At 48.0% G+C, this 17,643-nt stretch overlaps 1 protein-coding gene across 1 annotated transcript in view; it reads left to right on the plus strand.

Moving 5' to 3' along the window:
- Positions 1-17,643, plus strand: part of ATRN (attractin) — a 960,574-nt gene that overhangs the window by 918,087 nt on the left and 24,844 nt on the right. The window contains exon 28 of the mRNA XM_086964304.1: positions 16,539-16,653. Within this exon, the coding sequence (XP_086820430.1) occupies positions 16,539-16,653 (115 nt within the window). The remainder of the gene's footprint in view (positions 1-16,538; positions 16,654-17,643) is intronic.

Genomic DNA, 17,643 nt, shown 5'->3' on the forward strand with positions numbered 1-17,643 from the left:
AGTCTGTCGAGCTACCTGTGTTTTTCCAAAACCCAGACTTTGTAGCAGAAAGGGCTTTACACACCCTAGATGTTAAAAGAGCTCTACTCTACTATACTGACAGGACTAAATCATTTCGAAAAACCAAACCACTGTTTGTCGCTTTCTCTCCTCCGCACAAAGGCAACCCCATCTCCAAAGGCGGGATTGCACGGTGGATTGTAAAGTGTATACAAATATGCTATACAAAAGCTAAACGTACACTAACAGTTCCTCCTAGAGCACACTCCACTCGCAAAATAGGATCCTCGATTGCTTTCTTAGGCAATATACCACTAGAGGACATATGCAAGGCAGCAACATGGTCTACACCACACACCTTTACTAAACACTGTTGTGTTGATGTGCAAACCAAGCAGCAAGCTGCAGTAGGCCAAGCTGTCCTTAGAACTCTTTCAAACTACTGCAACGGATACAGGTGACCACCGCTAGAGGGGGTACTGCTGCACAATCGATGCACAGTGTACTACCTGCAGCTCATATGCCTCGAACGGAAAATGCTACTTACCAGTATGCATCTGTTCTTGGCATGTAGAGCTGCAGAGTAGTACACGCCCTCCCGCCTCCCCGGAACTTGTATCCGTTCCAGCTCTCATCTTACGTAGATGCATACGCATGGACATCCTTCTTTTCGTTACTTCTACTAACTCCATCATTTCCTATCATGGCGAAAAACAATCTGAGGATGGAGCCGATGCCCATGCGCAGTATTGTCCAAGGGAGGAGTCACCTATCGGGACTAGCAAAGACTTCTTCCAAAAAGACAACAGCCTGCAATCATCCGAGCCCAACACCAGGTGGCGATCTAATGCACAGTGTACTACTGTGCAGCTCTACATGCCAAGAACAGATGCATAAGTGTCAGAAAAGCTTGGGTGAAAATGGAATGTCTTACCCTGGCCTTCTGTTTGCCTCTTTGCCTACAGAGAGGCTCCTCAGAAGGGGGTTGGCTACAGCCCATTTGAACCTCTGTTTGGACATTCAGTTAGGAGTCCAGTTAAGGAGGGCTGGGAACAATCCTTTCAAACCGCTTAAACAGGATATTGTCTCTATCAGAAGAACAAGTTACCTTTAATAATACCTTTTCTGGTGGAGACTCTACCTGACCGCTGATTCCTCACCAGCACTCCCTTTCTGTGGACTGGTCTCATTAAAATCTGTTCATAAGAATACTTTTTTTAAAGTCTGCACACAAGGGGCCAGGTTTACGACCACTTTTTGCGGTCGCAATTGGGAAATCAGACCGTTTGGGACAGCAAAAAAGCATGGTGGTATGTACACACGCTATTTTGCAAGCAGGTAACTTGCAAAATAGTGTTTGCGAGTCTCAATTAGGAAGGGGCGTGCCAAACGGGTTCCCTTCCTAATACCCAGCCAGAACGGTATGTACCTTTTGTTTTACAACCGCATTTGCCGTCACAAAGCACTTGTAGTTTACCGCCTACTTCAAGTAGGTGGTAAGCCACTCGCAAATGGGAAGGGGTCCCAAGGGGACCCCTGCCCTTTTGTTAATGGGTGCACAAATTGTTTTTTAAGAGCAGGCAGTAGTCCCAGGGACCACTGCCTGTCCTTAAATGAAAAGAAAACTTTTTTAATGTTTTTTTTTATTTGAACACCTCCCATTTTCCTTTAAGGAATTGGGGCGGCATTTGAGAAAAAAAGTAGCTTTATTGAAAAATCAAACAGACATGGGTCTGCTGTCCCCAGCAGGTCACGATCCTTGTGAATGCAGGCCATTCCAATGGGTTGCAAATTGCGACCTGCCTCATGAATATTAATGAGTCAGGTCCCTAGCAAACCATTTGTGAATCGCAAACAGTGTCTCAGCCACTGTTGTACATTCCATTTTGCTGGACGCAAAAGTCACAATTTGCGACTCGCAAAATGAAATAGTCGTACATCTGTCCCAAAAACCATTTAATATTGGTTTCATAAGCCTCCATGTCTTTTGGCACAAATGGAATACTGAAAGAAACTGACCCCAGCATGAGTCAAGTCAAGTCAAGAGATTTATATAGCGCGCTACATACCCTTAGGGTCTCAGGCGCATGAAGAAGGGTGGGGAATTACTTGTCGAACATCCAAGTTTTAAGTTGCTTTCTGAATGCTAGGTGGTTCTGAGTAAGGCGAAGGTGAGTGGGAAGTGAGTTCCAGGTTTTAGCTGCCAGGTAGGAGAAGGATCTACCTCCCATGGTGGTTTTGTTGATGCGAGGTACAGTGGCAAGGGCTTGGTTGGAGGATCGTAGCTGGCGGGAGGGGGTGTAGGACAGTCGTGTGTTGAGGCATTCGGGTCCAAGTTCGTAAAGTTCTTTGTGTGCGTGGGTTAGGAGGCGGAAAGTAATCCTCTTATTTACGGGGAGCCAGTGGAGGTTTTTCAGGTGACCAGAGATGTGTTCTTTACGCGGGATGTCTAGTATGAGCCTGGCTGAAGCGTTCTGGATGCGTTAAAGTTTTTTCTGGAGTTTTGCGGTGGTACCGGCGTATAGGGTGTTTCCGTAGTCCAGGCGGCTCGTGACCAGTGCGTGGGTGACCGTTTTTCTAGTTTCGGTGGGGATCCAGCAAAATGTTTTTTTGAGCATGCGAAGAATGTTGAAGCAAGATGATGAAACGGCGTTGACTTGTCTGGTCATCGAGAGTGAGGAATCCAGGATGACGCCCAGGTTCCGTGCGTGGTCCGTCGGGATGGGTGCTTTTCCAATGGCCTCTGGCCACCAAAAGTCATCCCAGGCGGAGGGAGAGGTGCCTAAGATGAGGACTTCAGTTTTGTCTGAGTTCAGTTTCAGACGGCTGTGCTTCATCCACTCGGCTACTTCTTTCATTCCTTCGTGTAAGTTGGTTTTGGCGGTGTTAGGGTCTTTGGTGAGTGAGAGGATCAGTTGAGTGTCATCAGCGTAGGAGATGATGTTGAGGTTGTGTTGGCGAGCGATGGCCGCGAGGGGGCTCATGTATACGTTGAAGAGGGTGGGGCTGAGTGAAGATCCTTGTGGCACGCCGCAGATGACTTCAGTGGCCTCTGACTTGAATGGTGGGAGGCGGACTCTCTGGGTTCTTCCGGTGAGGAACAAGGTGATCCATTCCAGTGCTTTTCCTTGGATTCCGACGTTTCTGAGGCGCTGTAAAAGGGTGCTATGACAGACTGTGTCGAAGGCAGCGGAGAGGTCGAGGAGGATGAGGGCGACTGTGTCTCCATTGTCCAGTAGAGTTCGAATGTCGTCTGTTGCTGCGATGAGGGCGGTTTCAGTGCTGTGTTTGGCTCGGAAGCCGGACTGTGAGGAGTCGAGGGATTTGTTAGTTTCGAGGAAGGTGGCGAGCTGGTTGTTGACAGCTTTCTCGATGACTTTGGCCGGGAATGGAAGAAGCGAGATGGGGCGGTAGTTTTTGAGTTCGGTAGGGTCAGCTGTGGGTTTTTTCAGAAGGGCGCTGAGTTCTGCGTGTTTCCAGCTTTCCGGGAAGGTGGCGGAGTTGAGGGAGCAGTTGATGACATTTCGGAGGTGTGGTGCTATGATGGAGTCTGCTTTGTTGAAGATGTGGTGAGGGCATGGGTCTGTGGGGGATCCTGAGTGGATGGAGTTCATCAGGCGGATGGTGTCCTCAGTGGAGATTGGGTTCCAGTCATTAAGGATGTTCAAGGGGGGTGAAGGTCCTGCAGAAGGTTGGGTGGGTTGGTCTCCGGGTCGGTTGTCGAAGCTGTTGTGGATGTCTGCGATTTTGTTGTGGAAGAATGAATCTAGGGAGTCGCAGAGGCTTGAGAGGGGGTGATGTCGTTGGAGTTGGCTGATGGGTTGGTAAATTCTTTGGCGATGTTGAATAATTCCTTGCTGTTGTTGGCGTTGTTATCTAGTCGGTCTTTGAATGCGGCTTTCTTGGCAGATCGGATTAGTTGGTGGTGTATGCGGGTGGCGTTTTTGAAGGCGTCCCTGGTGCTGGTGTTTGAGTCTTTTTTCCAGGCCTTCTCGAGGGAGCGGCAGAGTTTCTTGGATTTCTTAAGATCCTCGTTGAACCAGGAGGCGTTCTTGCTGCCTAGTTTGATTTGACGTTTTTTCAACGGTGCTAGGATGTCGGCGCTGTTGGATAGCCATTGGGTGAGGTTAATGGCTGCTTGGTCGGGGTTTGAGGAGTGTGCGGGGGGGGTTTTCTAAGAAGCGATGAGGAGATCTGGTCGATGGAGATTTTGTTCCAGTTTCTTCGCAGAGTAGGTTGAGGATGATTGTGGGATGTGGTCTTATTGTAGATAAAGTGAACGCAGCTGTGGTCCGTCCAAAGGAGAGCTGTGGTGTGACTGAAGGAGACATGTTTGCTGGCGGTGAAGATAGGGTCGAGTGTGTGACCTGCAATGTGGGTGGGGGTAGTGACAAGTTGTTTGAGTCCGAGGTTGGCGAGATTGTCCAGAAGGGTGGTGGCGTTGCTGTCATTGTTCTTTTCCAGGTGAAAGTTGAGGTCTCCCAATAGAATGTATTCCTCGGAGGGAAGGGCGTGTGGGGTGATAGTCAGTGATCTCGTCACTGAATTGAGCACGGGGTCCTGGAGGCCGGTAGAGGAGGGTGCCTCTCAGTGTGGTCTTGGGGTCAGTGTGGATCTGGAAGTGAAGGTGTTCGGCGCTAGCGAGGTTGACGTCTGAGCTGGTTGAGATGCGGATGGAATTCTTATGGACGATAGCGATGCCTCCTCCTGTTTGGTCGGTGCGGTCCTTACAGATGATCTTGTAGCCTTCCGGGATGGCAATGGTGATGTCTGGGGCTGAGGATGCGTTCATCCATGTTTCTGTTAGGAAGGCGACGTCTGGAGAAATGGTGTCTAGTAGGTTCCAGAGGTCGATGGCGTGTCTATGGACTGAGCGGGTGTTGAGCAGGATGCATTTAAGGTGGTTGGTGTCAGATCTCTGTTGTGTGTTCGTAGCTGAGGAGTTGTTCCTGGTGCCGTCGAACTTGCAGGAGTTGCAAGAGAAGGGTCCATGGGTGTGTCCAGGAGCTGCTTGGACGCAGTTGGGGGGACGGCCGGGGTTAAGGGCTAGGAGGGTGGTGGCATCGTATGTAAGGCGGGTGGGATGGGTGGTACGGGGGCCAGGGGGTCTGGCGCTGGGCGCGGTCCAGGCGCGGACGGGTGTAGACGGGCTTACCTTTGGCGCACTTTCGGCGCGGCCGCAGCGCGTGGACGCTGCGCGTAGGGACATGTGGCATAAAAGGAGAGTGGAGGGGGCGGAGCGTGGGAGGGTCAGCTGGGAGGCGGGGAGCGGGGAGGAGACACGGGCAGAAGTAAATAAACACAAAGATGGCCGCCCGGTAGCTAAAACGAAACTGGGGCACAGCCGGAGTTGTAATGTTCCTTAAACAAAGTATACTGTAATGCCTATCGTGCAAATGCAGTTAGTCGCTCTACAATACTACCAAATGCACAAAGACAATGCCAGATAGAGACGATGCCAAGCGCGAACAAAGTAGCAAGTGCAGCAATTAAAGTGCGAGAGGAAAAAAATACAAAACTATACCAAGCGCTGTAAAGTGAGCAACAATGCGCTATGTCAGGGCAGGCAGGCAGGCAGCAGGACTCAGTGCAGGCAGGCATCGGGGAGCAAAGCTTCCGATGTTCGAGCAGAGTGCTGGGTGAGCGACCACCAAGGAGGGAATCCAGATGGTCACAGAGTCGGAGAGGACGGGGCGAGAGTAATGTATTCGTGTGTGGGAGGGTCAGCTGGGAGGCGGGGAGCGGGGAGGAGACACGGGCAGAAGTAAATAAACACAAAGATGGCCGCCCGGTAGCTAAAACGAAACTGGGGCACAGCCGGAGTTGTAATGTTCCTTAAACAAAGTATACTGTAATGCCTATCGTGCAAATGCAGTTAGTCGCTCTACAATACTACCAATGCACAAAGACAATGCCAGATAGAGACGATGCCAAGCGCGAACAAAGTAGCAAGTGCAGCAATTAAAGTGCGAGAGGAAAAAAATACAAAACGATACCAAGCGCTGTAAAGTGAGCAACAATGCGCTATGTCAGGGCAGGCAGCAGGACTCAGTGCAGGCAGGCAGCGGGGAGCAAAGCGTCCGATGTTCGAGCAGAGTGCTGGGTGAGCGACCACCAAGGAGGGAATCCAGATGAGCAGGTAACCGGTATACAAACGTTTATATCGGAACCAACGTCATTGTAATGAGGAACCATAAAGTTGCACAATGCCCCCTATTGATGCTGGAAGATAATGCTGTGCAAAAGCTTCCGTATCCAGGCTGACACTTGGAGATATACTATCAGAATAGGCTTTGTCAAAAGTAAGTAACTGGTTCTCCTGGTCTTGCTACTGGGGAACACTCCTCCTTTGCTGTAGGTAGGTAAACGGTGGGAGAAGTATTAAACCTACAATGTCCGACTGTGGAGAGGTACTCCATCCTGTACATGCTCCTACAGAATGAATGAATGAATGAATAAAGTATTTAATAAAGCGCACGGTGGCCAAACGGCTTCCTGGCGCTGGGGATTTGATCAGAGCTCAGCAGAGGGAACCCAAGGAGGTTTTAGGAAGGGAATGCCTGAAAGAAAAGAAAAGTTTTACGAGCTTTGCGGAAGTGAGTGTAGATGGGAATGGAGCGGATAGAGAGAGGAAGACTGTTCCAGAACTGGGGGGCCAGGACTGAGAACAGAGTGCCCCCCGTTCTGGATTTACAGAAGTGAGGGATATGAAGAAGAGAAAGAGAAGAAGAGCGGAGAGTGCGGACCGGGGCATGAGAAGAAACAAGAGAAGTGATGAACAGGGGCGCAGAACGGAAATGAGCCCGAAAAGCTAAACCGGCCAATTTGAAAAAGGATCTAAAGTGAACTGGAAGCCAATGAAGTGATTTGAGAACCGGGGTTATGTGAGAAGATTTGGGGAGGGAAAGGATAAGACGAGCAGCTTGATTTTGAATGGCCTGTAGGCGGCGGGATTCGTAAGCCGGTATGCCCACGTACAAGCCATTCCCATAGTCAAGGCGGAAGATGACCAGGGCCATGACTATGGATTTAAGTGCATCGGTAGAAAAAAAGCGTGAAATTTTCCGGATTAAACTAAGAGAGAGAAAGCAAGAAGACACGACGGAGCTAATCTGACTGTGCATGGATAAGTCATGACTGACTTTAATACCAAGAGTGCGAACAGAGGAGGCGGGCTCCGGGGGGTGGGGGGCCAAAAGAAAGGGGCCAATGTGCAGGGGACCAAGGGTTGGAGGGGCCACCAGTGAGAACAAGTTCCGTCTTGTCTGGATTGAGCTTCAGATGGTTAGCACTCATCCAGTCAGAGATGAAGACTAAAATGGAGCAGAACTTGGGAAGAGAATCAGGGGAAGAGGAATGATCAAAGACGAGCTGGAGGTCATCTGCGTAGTTGTACACCGAGACCCCCAGCTCAAGGAGAGAAGTGATGAGGGGGTGAATGTAAAGATTGAAAAGGAGGGGAGAGAGAGAGGAACCTTGGGGAACGCCGCAAGTGACAGGGCAGGGGGGAGCAGAAAAACCGGGGAGATGAACTTTCTGGAACCTGTCCCGCAGGAAGGACGCCAGCCAGGAGACGGCCGTGCCCCGAATGCCCGCTAAGCTGACACGGTTGAGAAGGATGGAATGGTAAACCGTGTCAAACGCAGCGGACAGATCGAGAAGGACCAGGGCTTGGGGGAGGTTGGAATCAGCCTTCCCCTTGAGCTCGTCCAAGACTGCGAGGGCCACCATCTCCGTGGAGTGGCCCGGGCGGAATCCCGCCTGGTGGGATGCAAGGAGGCCGTTCTCCTCTATATAAGTGGAGAGGCAGGAAGTGACATGAGCTTCAAGGATCTTGCCGAGGTAGGGAAGAAGAGAAATGGGGCGGAAATTGGAAGGAAGAGAGGGATCTAGGCCAGTTTTTTTTTAGAATGGGAAGGACTATAGCGGATTTGAAGGAAGAGGGGATAGATCCAAGAGCCAGAGAGGAATTAAGAAGAGCAAGAGGGGGGGGGGCAGGACAGTTGGTGAAAAGAGTTTTGAGAATGCGTGCTGGCGCGCAATCCGCAGGAGAACCGGACTTGGTTTTGACCAAAAGTTTTAAGAATAAATCGGTGGAGATGGGAGGGAAAAGGGCGAAAGAGGAAGAGGGACGAATAGGGAGGCAGGTGGGACGGGGTTGAGGCACTGTGGGAATGTTGGCTTTAATCTTCACGATCTTGTCGATAAAAAAGTTGTTAAGTGAAGAACAGAGGGGCTGTGAGGGAACTAAACTAGGAGTGGAGCGATCAGAGGTGGCGAGATTGTGGACCAGAGAGAAGATTTCACGGGGTTTGTTAGCCGCGAGAGCTACTCTCTTGGTGAAGTATGCGGTTTTAGCCGCTAAGATCGCTCTTTTATATTCAGAGAGGAGTGATTTGTATTTGACGCGCAAAGAGGGGCAATAGTTCCGTCTCAAGTCAAGTCAAGTCAAGTCAAAAGATTTATATAGCGCGCTACATACCCAGAGGGTCTCAAGGCGCTTGAAGAAGGGTGGGGAGTTACTTGTCGAATATCCACGTTTTGAGTTGCTTTCTGAATGCTAGGTGGTTCTGAGTAAGGCGAAGGTGAGTGGGAAGTGAGTTCCAAGTTTTAGCTGCTAGGTAGGAGAAGGATCTACCTCCCATGGTGGTTTTGTTGATGCGAGGTACAGTGGCAAGGGCTTGGTTGGAGGATCGTAGCTGGCGGGATGGGGGGTAGAAGGATAGTCGTGTGTTGAGGCATTCGGGTCCGATTTCGTAGAGTGCTTTGTGTGCGTGGGTTAGGAGCCGGAAAGTGATCCTCTTATTGACAGGGAGCCAGTGGAGGTTTTTCAGGTGACCAGAGATGTGTTCTTTACGCGGGATGTCTAGTATGAGCCTGGCTGAAGCGTTCTGGATGCGTTGTAGTTTTTTCTTGAGTTTTGCGATGGTGCCGGCGTAGAGGGTGTTTCCGTAGTCCAGTCGGCTCGTGACTAGAGCGTGGGTGACTGTTTTTCTAGTTTCGGTAGTGATCCAGCGAAATGTTTTTTTGAGCATGCGAAGAATGTTGAAGCAAGATGAAGAAACAGCGTTGACTTGTCTGTTCATAGAGAGTGAGGAATCCAGGATGACGCCCAGGTTCCGTGCGTGGTCCGTCGGGATGGGTGCTTTTCCAAGGGCCTCTGGCCACCAAGAGTCGTCCCAGGCGGAGGGGGAGGTACCTAAGATGAGGACTTCTGTTTTGTCTGAGTTCAGTTTCAGACGGCTGTGCTTCATCCATTCGGCTACTTCTTTCATTCCTTCGTGTAGGTTGGTTTTGGCCGTGTTAGGGTCTCTGCTGAGTGATAGGATCAGTTGAGTGTCGTCGGCGTAGGAGATGATGTTGAGGTTATGTTGGCGTGCGATGGCCGCGAGGGGGCTCATGTAAACGTTGAAGAGGGTGGGACTGAGTGAGGACCCTTGAGGTACGCCGCAGATGACTTCAGTGGCCTCTGACTTGAATGGTGGAAGGCGGACTCTCTGGGTTCTTCCGGAGAGGAACGAGGTGATCCATTCCAGTGCTTTTCCTTGGATTCCGATGTTTTTGAGGCGCTGTAGAAGGGTGCTATGGCAGACTGTGTCGAAGGCTGCGGAGAGGTCGAGGAGGATGAGGGCGACTGTGTCTCCATTGTCCAGTAGAGTTCGAATGTCGTCTGTTGCTGCGATGAGGGCGGTTTCGGTGCTGTGCTTGGCTCGGAAGCCGGACTGTTAGGAGTCGAGGGATTTGTTGGTTTCGAGGAATGCGGCGAGCTGGTTGTTGACAGCTTTCTCTATGACTTTGTCCGGGAATCAGTGGCGTTCCGACCGCCTAAGGTCGAGTTTAAGTGTTTTAAGTTCTGGGGAGAACCATTTGTGTGCGTCATATGGACGGACCGCCTTGATCTTTCTAAGCGGGGCGACTGGATCGCACGAAGAGGAGATCCATGTGCCGATAGCGTTAACCTGGGATTCAAGAGGAAGATTAGTTAGGTAGGGGGCAGTGGAGGCCAAAGTGAGCGAGAGGGAGTCAAGGTCGGTCCGATTCCAATTGCGAGCTAAGATGTTTTTCGGACGGGGAGACTTATCGACCGCTCCCAGATGGATAGAGAAAGAGATGTTAAAATGATCCGACCACTCGCATGGGGATATGAGGGGGGGTGAAACAATGGGACGTGAGGACCAAATTTGGTCCAAGATATGACCCTGGGTGTGAGTAGGGACTGAGACGTGAGAAGTGAGGTTTACAGAACCTTTATTTCCATTTAAAGGGCTCCACAGATACCCTTTTTGCACTTGGACGAAACCATGTTCGGGACCAACATTTGATCGGCAGGCAGCTCAACATCCTCGTTCAGCAGTTTTGGAGACCATCTGGGAGAGGTGGACATCAAAACCCTCTGATATCAGGCAAAAACTCAAATCCACATCAGTTTGTTGGAGTTGAGGGTGATTGGTTTGGTGCTTAAGGCCGTCCTGTCCACCATCAGAGTAAGACTGGTGCAGCCGGGGTGGAGTCTTGGTCCCTGTATCAGGTGGTGCTACGGTTTTAAAAGTTAGAAGAAAAAAGGGAGGTGCCAGGGCTCGAGTTTATACCACCAAACTTATTTATTCAGCTGGTGTGAACCTTCCTTTCAATGATTCAGGAGGGTGTGTATTTGTCATACATTAACTTAATGCAAGTACATTTAATCTTTGTACAATTCTTAGAGTGAAGAAACATTCCTTCAACTGTGGACACATTTTAAACACATTTTTACATCCATTGTAGTGCTTTCAATATATTCAAATACAAAACAAAGCAGAGAATTTTTTCATCAATATTTACATTTTAAATAAAGAAAAAGAACTATGAATCATGTACACCTAAACTCATTCAGGTACATTTGTTTATGAAATAGATTGCCCTATATTTATGTGTGCGTCGTTTTTAGACAGCCAGATAGCCGACGCGTTTCCAAACCCTTCTTTAATCACTGGGGTTCTTCATCAGGGCTGGGCTGTGTACCTATGGTGTAAGATTTAAGGGACATTTAGTATCTCCTTTTCCCCAAACTGCTTCATCCAATAAAAAAACAGGAAAAACCTTGCCATTGATTTTACCTGGTCTCGCATGAATGTTGTGAGCTGTTTTCTAGTTGGGCATCAAGTAAACCTTAAACTTTCACCACTACCTGTAGGAATTAGAGGTAGGGACAAAATGTAAGATTTTGAACTTCTTTTCTACTTCCTCTCTCTAATATACTTGTGAGGCACTGGCACTTACTTGTGTGTGTGATCGTGTTAATCCTTCGCTACATCGGTGACCTTTTCTACTTGACGATACTTCAAAGTTCTACAATGAAAAGGAGGGGGCACAACATTGGTTGCCGTTACTGCGCGGTCACGTTTTTGTTAGTTTAAACCTTCGGTTTATACGCCGAGGGAAACTTACCCTGTATTGTGTTTACGAGTGCCGCATCCTGGGGTCTGCACGCTGCGTGACTCTCACTCCATTTGCCGATGTTCGGAAAGGATTCCAACGCTCGGCGGGACGCGGTTTCCCATTTAAAAATGCTGCTCGGCATTGTGGGATACGTAGTTTTAAGGATTTTTGACATTTCCGAACATCGGCAAATGGAGTGTTGTAGAACTTTGAAGTATCGTCAAGTGGATAATTGAACTCCCAGGCATTAAACATAGCAACGCGTGGGTCCCTCGCCGCGACACGCACAAGTAAGCGGAACAGACAACCGTGACACACATAAGTATAGCCGTTTTTCTGTACATAAATTGATATTTAACCTCTGACTTCACAGAACAATTACCCATGCGGAACGCGCACCAAACTTCTAGAAAAGGTCACCGATGTAGCGAAGGATTAACACGATCACACACACAAGTAAGTGCCAGTGCCTCACAAGTATATTAGAGAGAGGAAGTAGAAAAGAAGTTCAAAATCTTACATTTTGTCCCTACCTCTAATTCCTACAGGTAGTGGTGAAAGTTTAAGGTTTACTTGATGCCGAACTAGAAAACAGCTCACAACATTCATGCGAGACCAGGTAAAATCAATGGCAAGGTTTTTCCTGTTTTTTTATTGGATGAAGCAGTTTGGGGAAAAGGAGATACTAAATGTCCCTTAAATCTTACACCATAGGTACACAGCCCAGCCCTGATGAAGAACCCCAGTGATTAAAGAAGGGTTTGGAAACGCGTCGGCTATCTGGCTGTCTAAAAACGACGCACACATAAATATAGGGCAATCTATTTCATAAACAAATGTACCTGAATGAGTTTAGGTGTACATGATTCATAGTTCTTTTTCTTTATTTAAAATGTAAATATTGATGAAAAAATTTTCTCTGCTTTGTTTTGTATTTGAATATATTGAAAGCACTACAATGGATGTAAAAATGTGTTTAAAATGTGTCCACAGTTGAAGGAATGTTTCTTCACTCTAAGAATTGTACAAAGATTAAATGTACTTGCATTAAGTTAATGTATGACAAATACACACCCTCCTGAATCATTGAAAGGAAGGTTCACACCAGCTGAATAAATAAGTTTGGTGGTATAAACTCGAGCCCTGGCACCTCCCTTTTTTCTTCTAATATTGTAGTCCAGCCAGGACCCGTAGGACAAAACCCCCCGATTCACACGGTTTTAAAAGTGGCTTGACTGTCAGGTTAGCCACCTCGCAAATTCTGTAAACTGTAGAGCAGATTAACTCAGTCACCAATATTTAGCAGATCATGAATGGCAGTTGCACCCAGAGGTGGCAAAGGGAGTCTTCCATCAGTGGGGAGAACCATGTTATGTTAAGTAGATTTGTAGAGTGCTCCAGGGACAGTATCCTGGCGACCGAATCCATAACTAATATATGTCTCTTACATATTGTTATCAAAGGTAAGGAACTTGTTCAACTGTTCTAAAAGCCAGGACTTGGAAGTTAAATGCCTCTGGTGGACTTCAGCACCTATTGTGCCATCCACTGCAGTTGCAGTGCAAACATGGCTTCAGACCTACTATTGTAGCCTGACTGGAGCAGCATACAAACTGCAAATCAACATGTCAAAATAAACCCTTTTGACAGGTATACGCTTTCCTTTTAAATATGAATAAGTCACACCTAAGTAAGCCTTGTAGCCCAGAAGGCAGAGTCTAGGGAATTTAAAAGTAGTACATGTAAAAATGTTACGTTAACGTGTCCTTACAGTGACTAGCTCCTAAAAGTGTTTTTCACCTAGGGGAAGCCTGGCTGGCTCATAGAGAAACACTGAGAAGCAATATTAAAGACAGTTTGCTGTCTTCCGTTTAGAGAACAGCTAGAAATATGTTTAACATCTTTTTAATATTTATTAAAAGACCAAGTCAGAGGTGAAGTCAAATGTTTAATCAATATTGAAGAAGAGTACATTTTAGAAAGTTAGCTTTCCTCTGCCGAAAACTCCTGAAAGCTAGTTTACATGACCATTCCAGCTGTTACCCAGTTAGTTAATGGCCCTGAATGAGGTGTGAAATCTGCTCCTAGAGCAGAGACATAGCCTGGGTGTTAAAATTTTCTTTTGTTCTCTGGCAGGATGATAATTTTGACTATGCCCAGGAATTGTATTTCAAAGAGGTCTACCCTGTCACAAGCAGATGTCATATGACACCTGGACAGCCCCTTCCTTTGTCCTCCCAGTAAGACAGGCACCAAGCTCAGAGAGGGAGAGCGCCTGCCCTGCACTGCTTCACAGTGACTACAGAGGAGGGGCTTCTCATTACCATGGTTACACCTCTGGGTGGGAGCACAGGCTCTGCACAAAAGGAGAAGGGTTTTACTATTTGGATTTTAGGATTCAAGTTCAGGGATTTATATAGCGCACTACTCACCCAGAGGGTCTCAAGGCGCTTGGGGAAGGGGTTCATTATTTGTCGAATAGCCAAGTTTTAAGTTCTTTTCTGAAGGAGATGTGGTTTTGAGTAAGGCGGAGGTGGGTGGGGAGTGAGTTCCAGGTCTTGGCAGCCAGGAAGGAGAAGGATCTGCCACCCTTGGTGGATTTTCGAATGCGCGGGACTGCGGCGAGGGCTTGATTGGACGATCTTAGTTGGCGGGTAGGTGTGTAGAAGGACAGTCGAGTGTTGAGGCATTCGGGTCCTAGATTGTAGAGGGCCTTGTGTGCGTGGGTGAGAAGACGGAACATAATTCTCTTGTTGACGAGAAGCCAGTGGAGGTCTTTTAGATGTCTGGTGATGTGATCTTGGCGAAGGATGTCCAATATGAGTCTCGCTGATGTGTTTTGGATGAGTTGGGAGTTTTTTCTGTAATTTTGCTGTGATTCCGGCGTATAGTGTGTTACCATAATCTAGTCGACTCGTGACCAGTGCGTGGGTGACAGTCTTTCTTGTCTCGAGGGAGATCCAGCGGAAGATCTTTTTGAGAATGCGAAGTACGTTGAAGCAGGAGGATGAGACTGCGTTCACTTGTCTGGACATCGAGAGAGAGGAGTCTAGGATGAAGCCAAGTTTACGTGCGTGGTCGGTGGGTGTGGGTGCTGTGCCCAGAGCGGAAGGCCACCAGGAGTCGTCCCAGGCAGAGGGGGAAGATCCTAGGATGAGCACCTCCGTTTTGTCTGAGTTGAGTTTTAGGCGGCTATGTTTCATCCATTCGGCTACTGCTTTCATGCCTTCGTGAAGATTGGTTTTGGCGGTGTTAGGGTCTTTGGTGAGGGAAAGGATTAACTGGGTGTCGTCGGCGTAAGAGATGATGTTGAGGTTGTGTTGGCGTGCGATGGATGCGAGTGGGCTCATGTAAACGTTGAAGAGGGTGGGACTGAGAGATGATCCTTGTGGTACTCCACAGACGACTTCAGTGGCCTCTGAGTTGAATGGGGGAAGTCGCACTCTTTGAGTTCTCCCGGCGAGGAATGAGATGATCCAGCCCAAGGCTTTTCCTTGTATGCCGATGTTGCTGAGGCGTTGTATAAGGGTGCTGTGGCAGACTGTGTCGAATGGAGGCATTGTTTGCAGTAGGGCAGACAGGAACTTTTGCAAAAGTGGGTAAGGTTACCCCCTGGAAACTTTTATTCCTTCGGTTAGGGAGACACCAGGAGTCACCCCACCTAAAGACATACCTGTGTGGCATCCCCTGTTATCCTATGCGGAATACTTTCTGGACCTGAGGAGGACTGCACCTGATGTCCGTGACCAGAGAGCAGCTCCGAGGGACTTAATCTGCTCACTTATTTATACCCAGGACAACAACGTTGACTTCAAGGGTCGTAAGGGTTGGCCTCCTTTCCAAGCTACAAGATGCCGTTTCCTGCAAATGCCCAGCTGACCAGTTCCAACTGGACCTAACCTGGTCCCTCCTGTTGACCTCTGCTGGTATGAGTTCTTACCCTCAACTGCTGTTCCTGAGGTCATGGGACCATTGGCTGTGTCTTAGTGGACTACTACCCCCGAAAACCTGAGACTTAAAAACTTTTTAAACTCCAAGCCTGCCAAGCTGGTACGCCCAAGGTGCGTTGCCGCAGGGATAAAGACTCCAGTTTCTCCCACTTCAAGTTTCACCACAGCAGCAAATGCGATCCAGCAGGATCTCGTAGAGAAGGTATCTGGCCTCTTGGAGACCTCTTTGGCTAGAGCCTATCCTTGCCTTGTGCCACTTTAGAATTATGATCTCTGCAAAAGTGCCTAAGTGTGAACATGGAAATCGTGACCGGGCGAAGGCACAGAAAATATCCAGTTGGTGAGAGGACTGCCTTGGGCATGAAATTCAAATTCCTGCCACTTGAAATTTTCCTGACAAAACCAATGGCTTCACCAAGACAGAATCCAATGGCTATCTGACCTCATGGAGCCCTCTTCAGCTCCAGCCCCCTGGAGATTTTGATCTTCCATTTTGAAAACTCATTTGCAGGGTAAAACCTCCGACTGGGTTGAAATTGTTTTTTGTATCGGACTCTGCTTCCATCACAGTCTTCCGCAAAATTCAAATTGCGCCTTTGTCAAGGTCTATCATGACCACTTGACCACGGTTTGCTCCTAACACTATTCAGCACTATTGTTATTTATAACTTTAAAAAGTCATATCACCGATTCCCCTTAATGGAGTTTTATTTATTAATATTTACTCACTTTTCTTATTCGGTTTGGGTTTTTTATTGTGTTGTAACTTCATTACTATTTTGGTGCTGTACAAATGTCCTCTAAGTCAAGCATGTCTTGTCTGTGCCATAGCTACCGGGGCTTTATCTCAGTTTAATTTATTGACCTTTAGGGTTCACCAGGATTGTGTTTATTCCTCAAAGCAGGTAATCACTCCCACTTGACTAATAACCCAATTTCGTTCAATTGTGGAATAAGAAAGCTGTGGAAGTTGCAGAATTAATTGCTAACCTCTTTGTTCTTGGAAATTGTTAATAATGTTGACCATTCTATACCAAAAAATGTATTGCAAATAAGTAGCTGTTAAAATGTGTTCACTTACCACAGTTAATTTTATACAAATCTAGTATTCCTCAAGTGGTAACAAATTCCTTTCAGATTTACTCTTTTTTTCCTTCTTCTTTATTACAGACTGTTCCGAAACCCATAGCCCTGGAGCCCTGTTTTGGTAACAGAGCTGCCGTCCTTTCAATATTTGTTCGGTTGCCACGTGGAGTTGGAGGTATTCCACCACCCGGGCAGTCTGGTGAGAATTTTTCCGTTTGCTAAACCTACATATATGTGGACATATGTCTATGAATATGTGCTCATTTGTGGCTTGGTACCATACATCCAAAGGGCTTCCAAAAACCGCACACCAGATACAGGATTGATGACTGTTATTCTGTTGGAAATGATATGTCTTACATGGAAATACCTTTCTGAGACTCACTGTGATAGGTTGCTGGGGGGACTCAAAATGTTGTATTTTTATTACATAGCATTGCAGAACACTGAACTTTTATAGGTTACAAAACAATGGATTGCAGCAGCCAGTAAATCCACAGTCAAAAACTTCTCCTGCTGAAAGCCTGAACATAGGAATGGCTTGGCAGGGGTTGATTTTCTCGGGCACGTTGCTCCTAATGCTTTCTAAGTCAGTCATCTGATGAATACTTATAACCACAGTTCCTCTCCTTTTGAATTTCCCCAGGCACCTGACTGTGTTAAGTCATGTGTTCTAGATCCCTGGTCTGCAGGGGTTGTGTTCCTAACCCACGGATGCCAGGACTTAGTTTATTGCTCCATCACTGAGGAAGGAAGTCCTTTTTAACTGCAGCCCCACATTCCTGCACAGGTGGTGTTTTCAGGATCTGAAAGGGAGAAGGTTAGTGTTAGATTCCTTCCCTTAGAATATCCCTCAGGCATCAGACTGGATCCGAAAATTTTTGCGTAGCAGTACCCCTGCGCGTCGGTAGGTGTCGTCTCCGCGTCCGGCGTCGTTGGCGTCGGAATGACGTCGCCGGAGTACTTAGACACCGCCCTCGCGTGCTGACGTCAGTTCTTTTTTCCGCACCAGCAAGTGCAGATCCGGAAAATTGATCCTGTTTTCGAGTCGTAAGACTATCGGTGCGGGTAGGGATGCCTGGGTTCAAGCCCTGTACCCCCATTGCCGGTGCCTATATTGCCTTGGGGCCGACCATGATGACAAGTCGTGCCCCTACTGCCGGGGCTTGACGTCGAAGGCTAGGCGGGA

This window comes from Lissotriton vulgaris, chromosome 3_2 (genome assembly GCF_964263255.1).
Source record: "Lissotriton vulgaris chromosome 3_2, aLisVul1.2, whole genome shotgun sequence".
NCBI lineage: Eukaryota > Metazoa > Chordata > Amphibia > Caudata > Salamandridae > Lissotriton > Lissotriton vulgaris.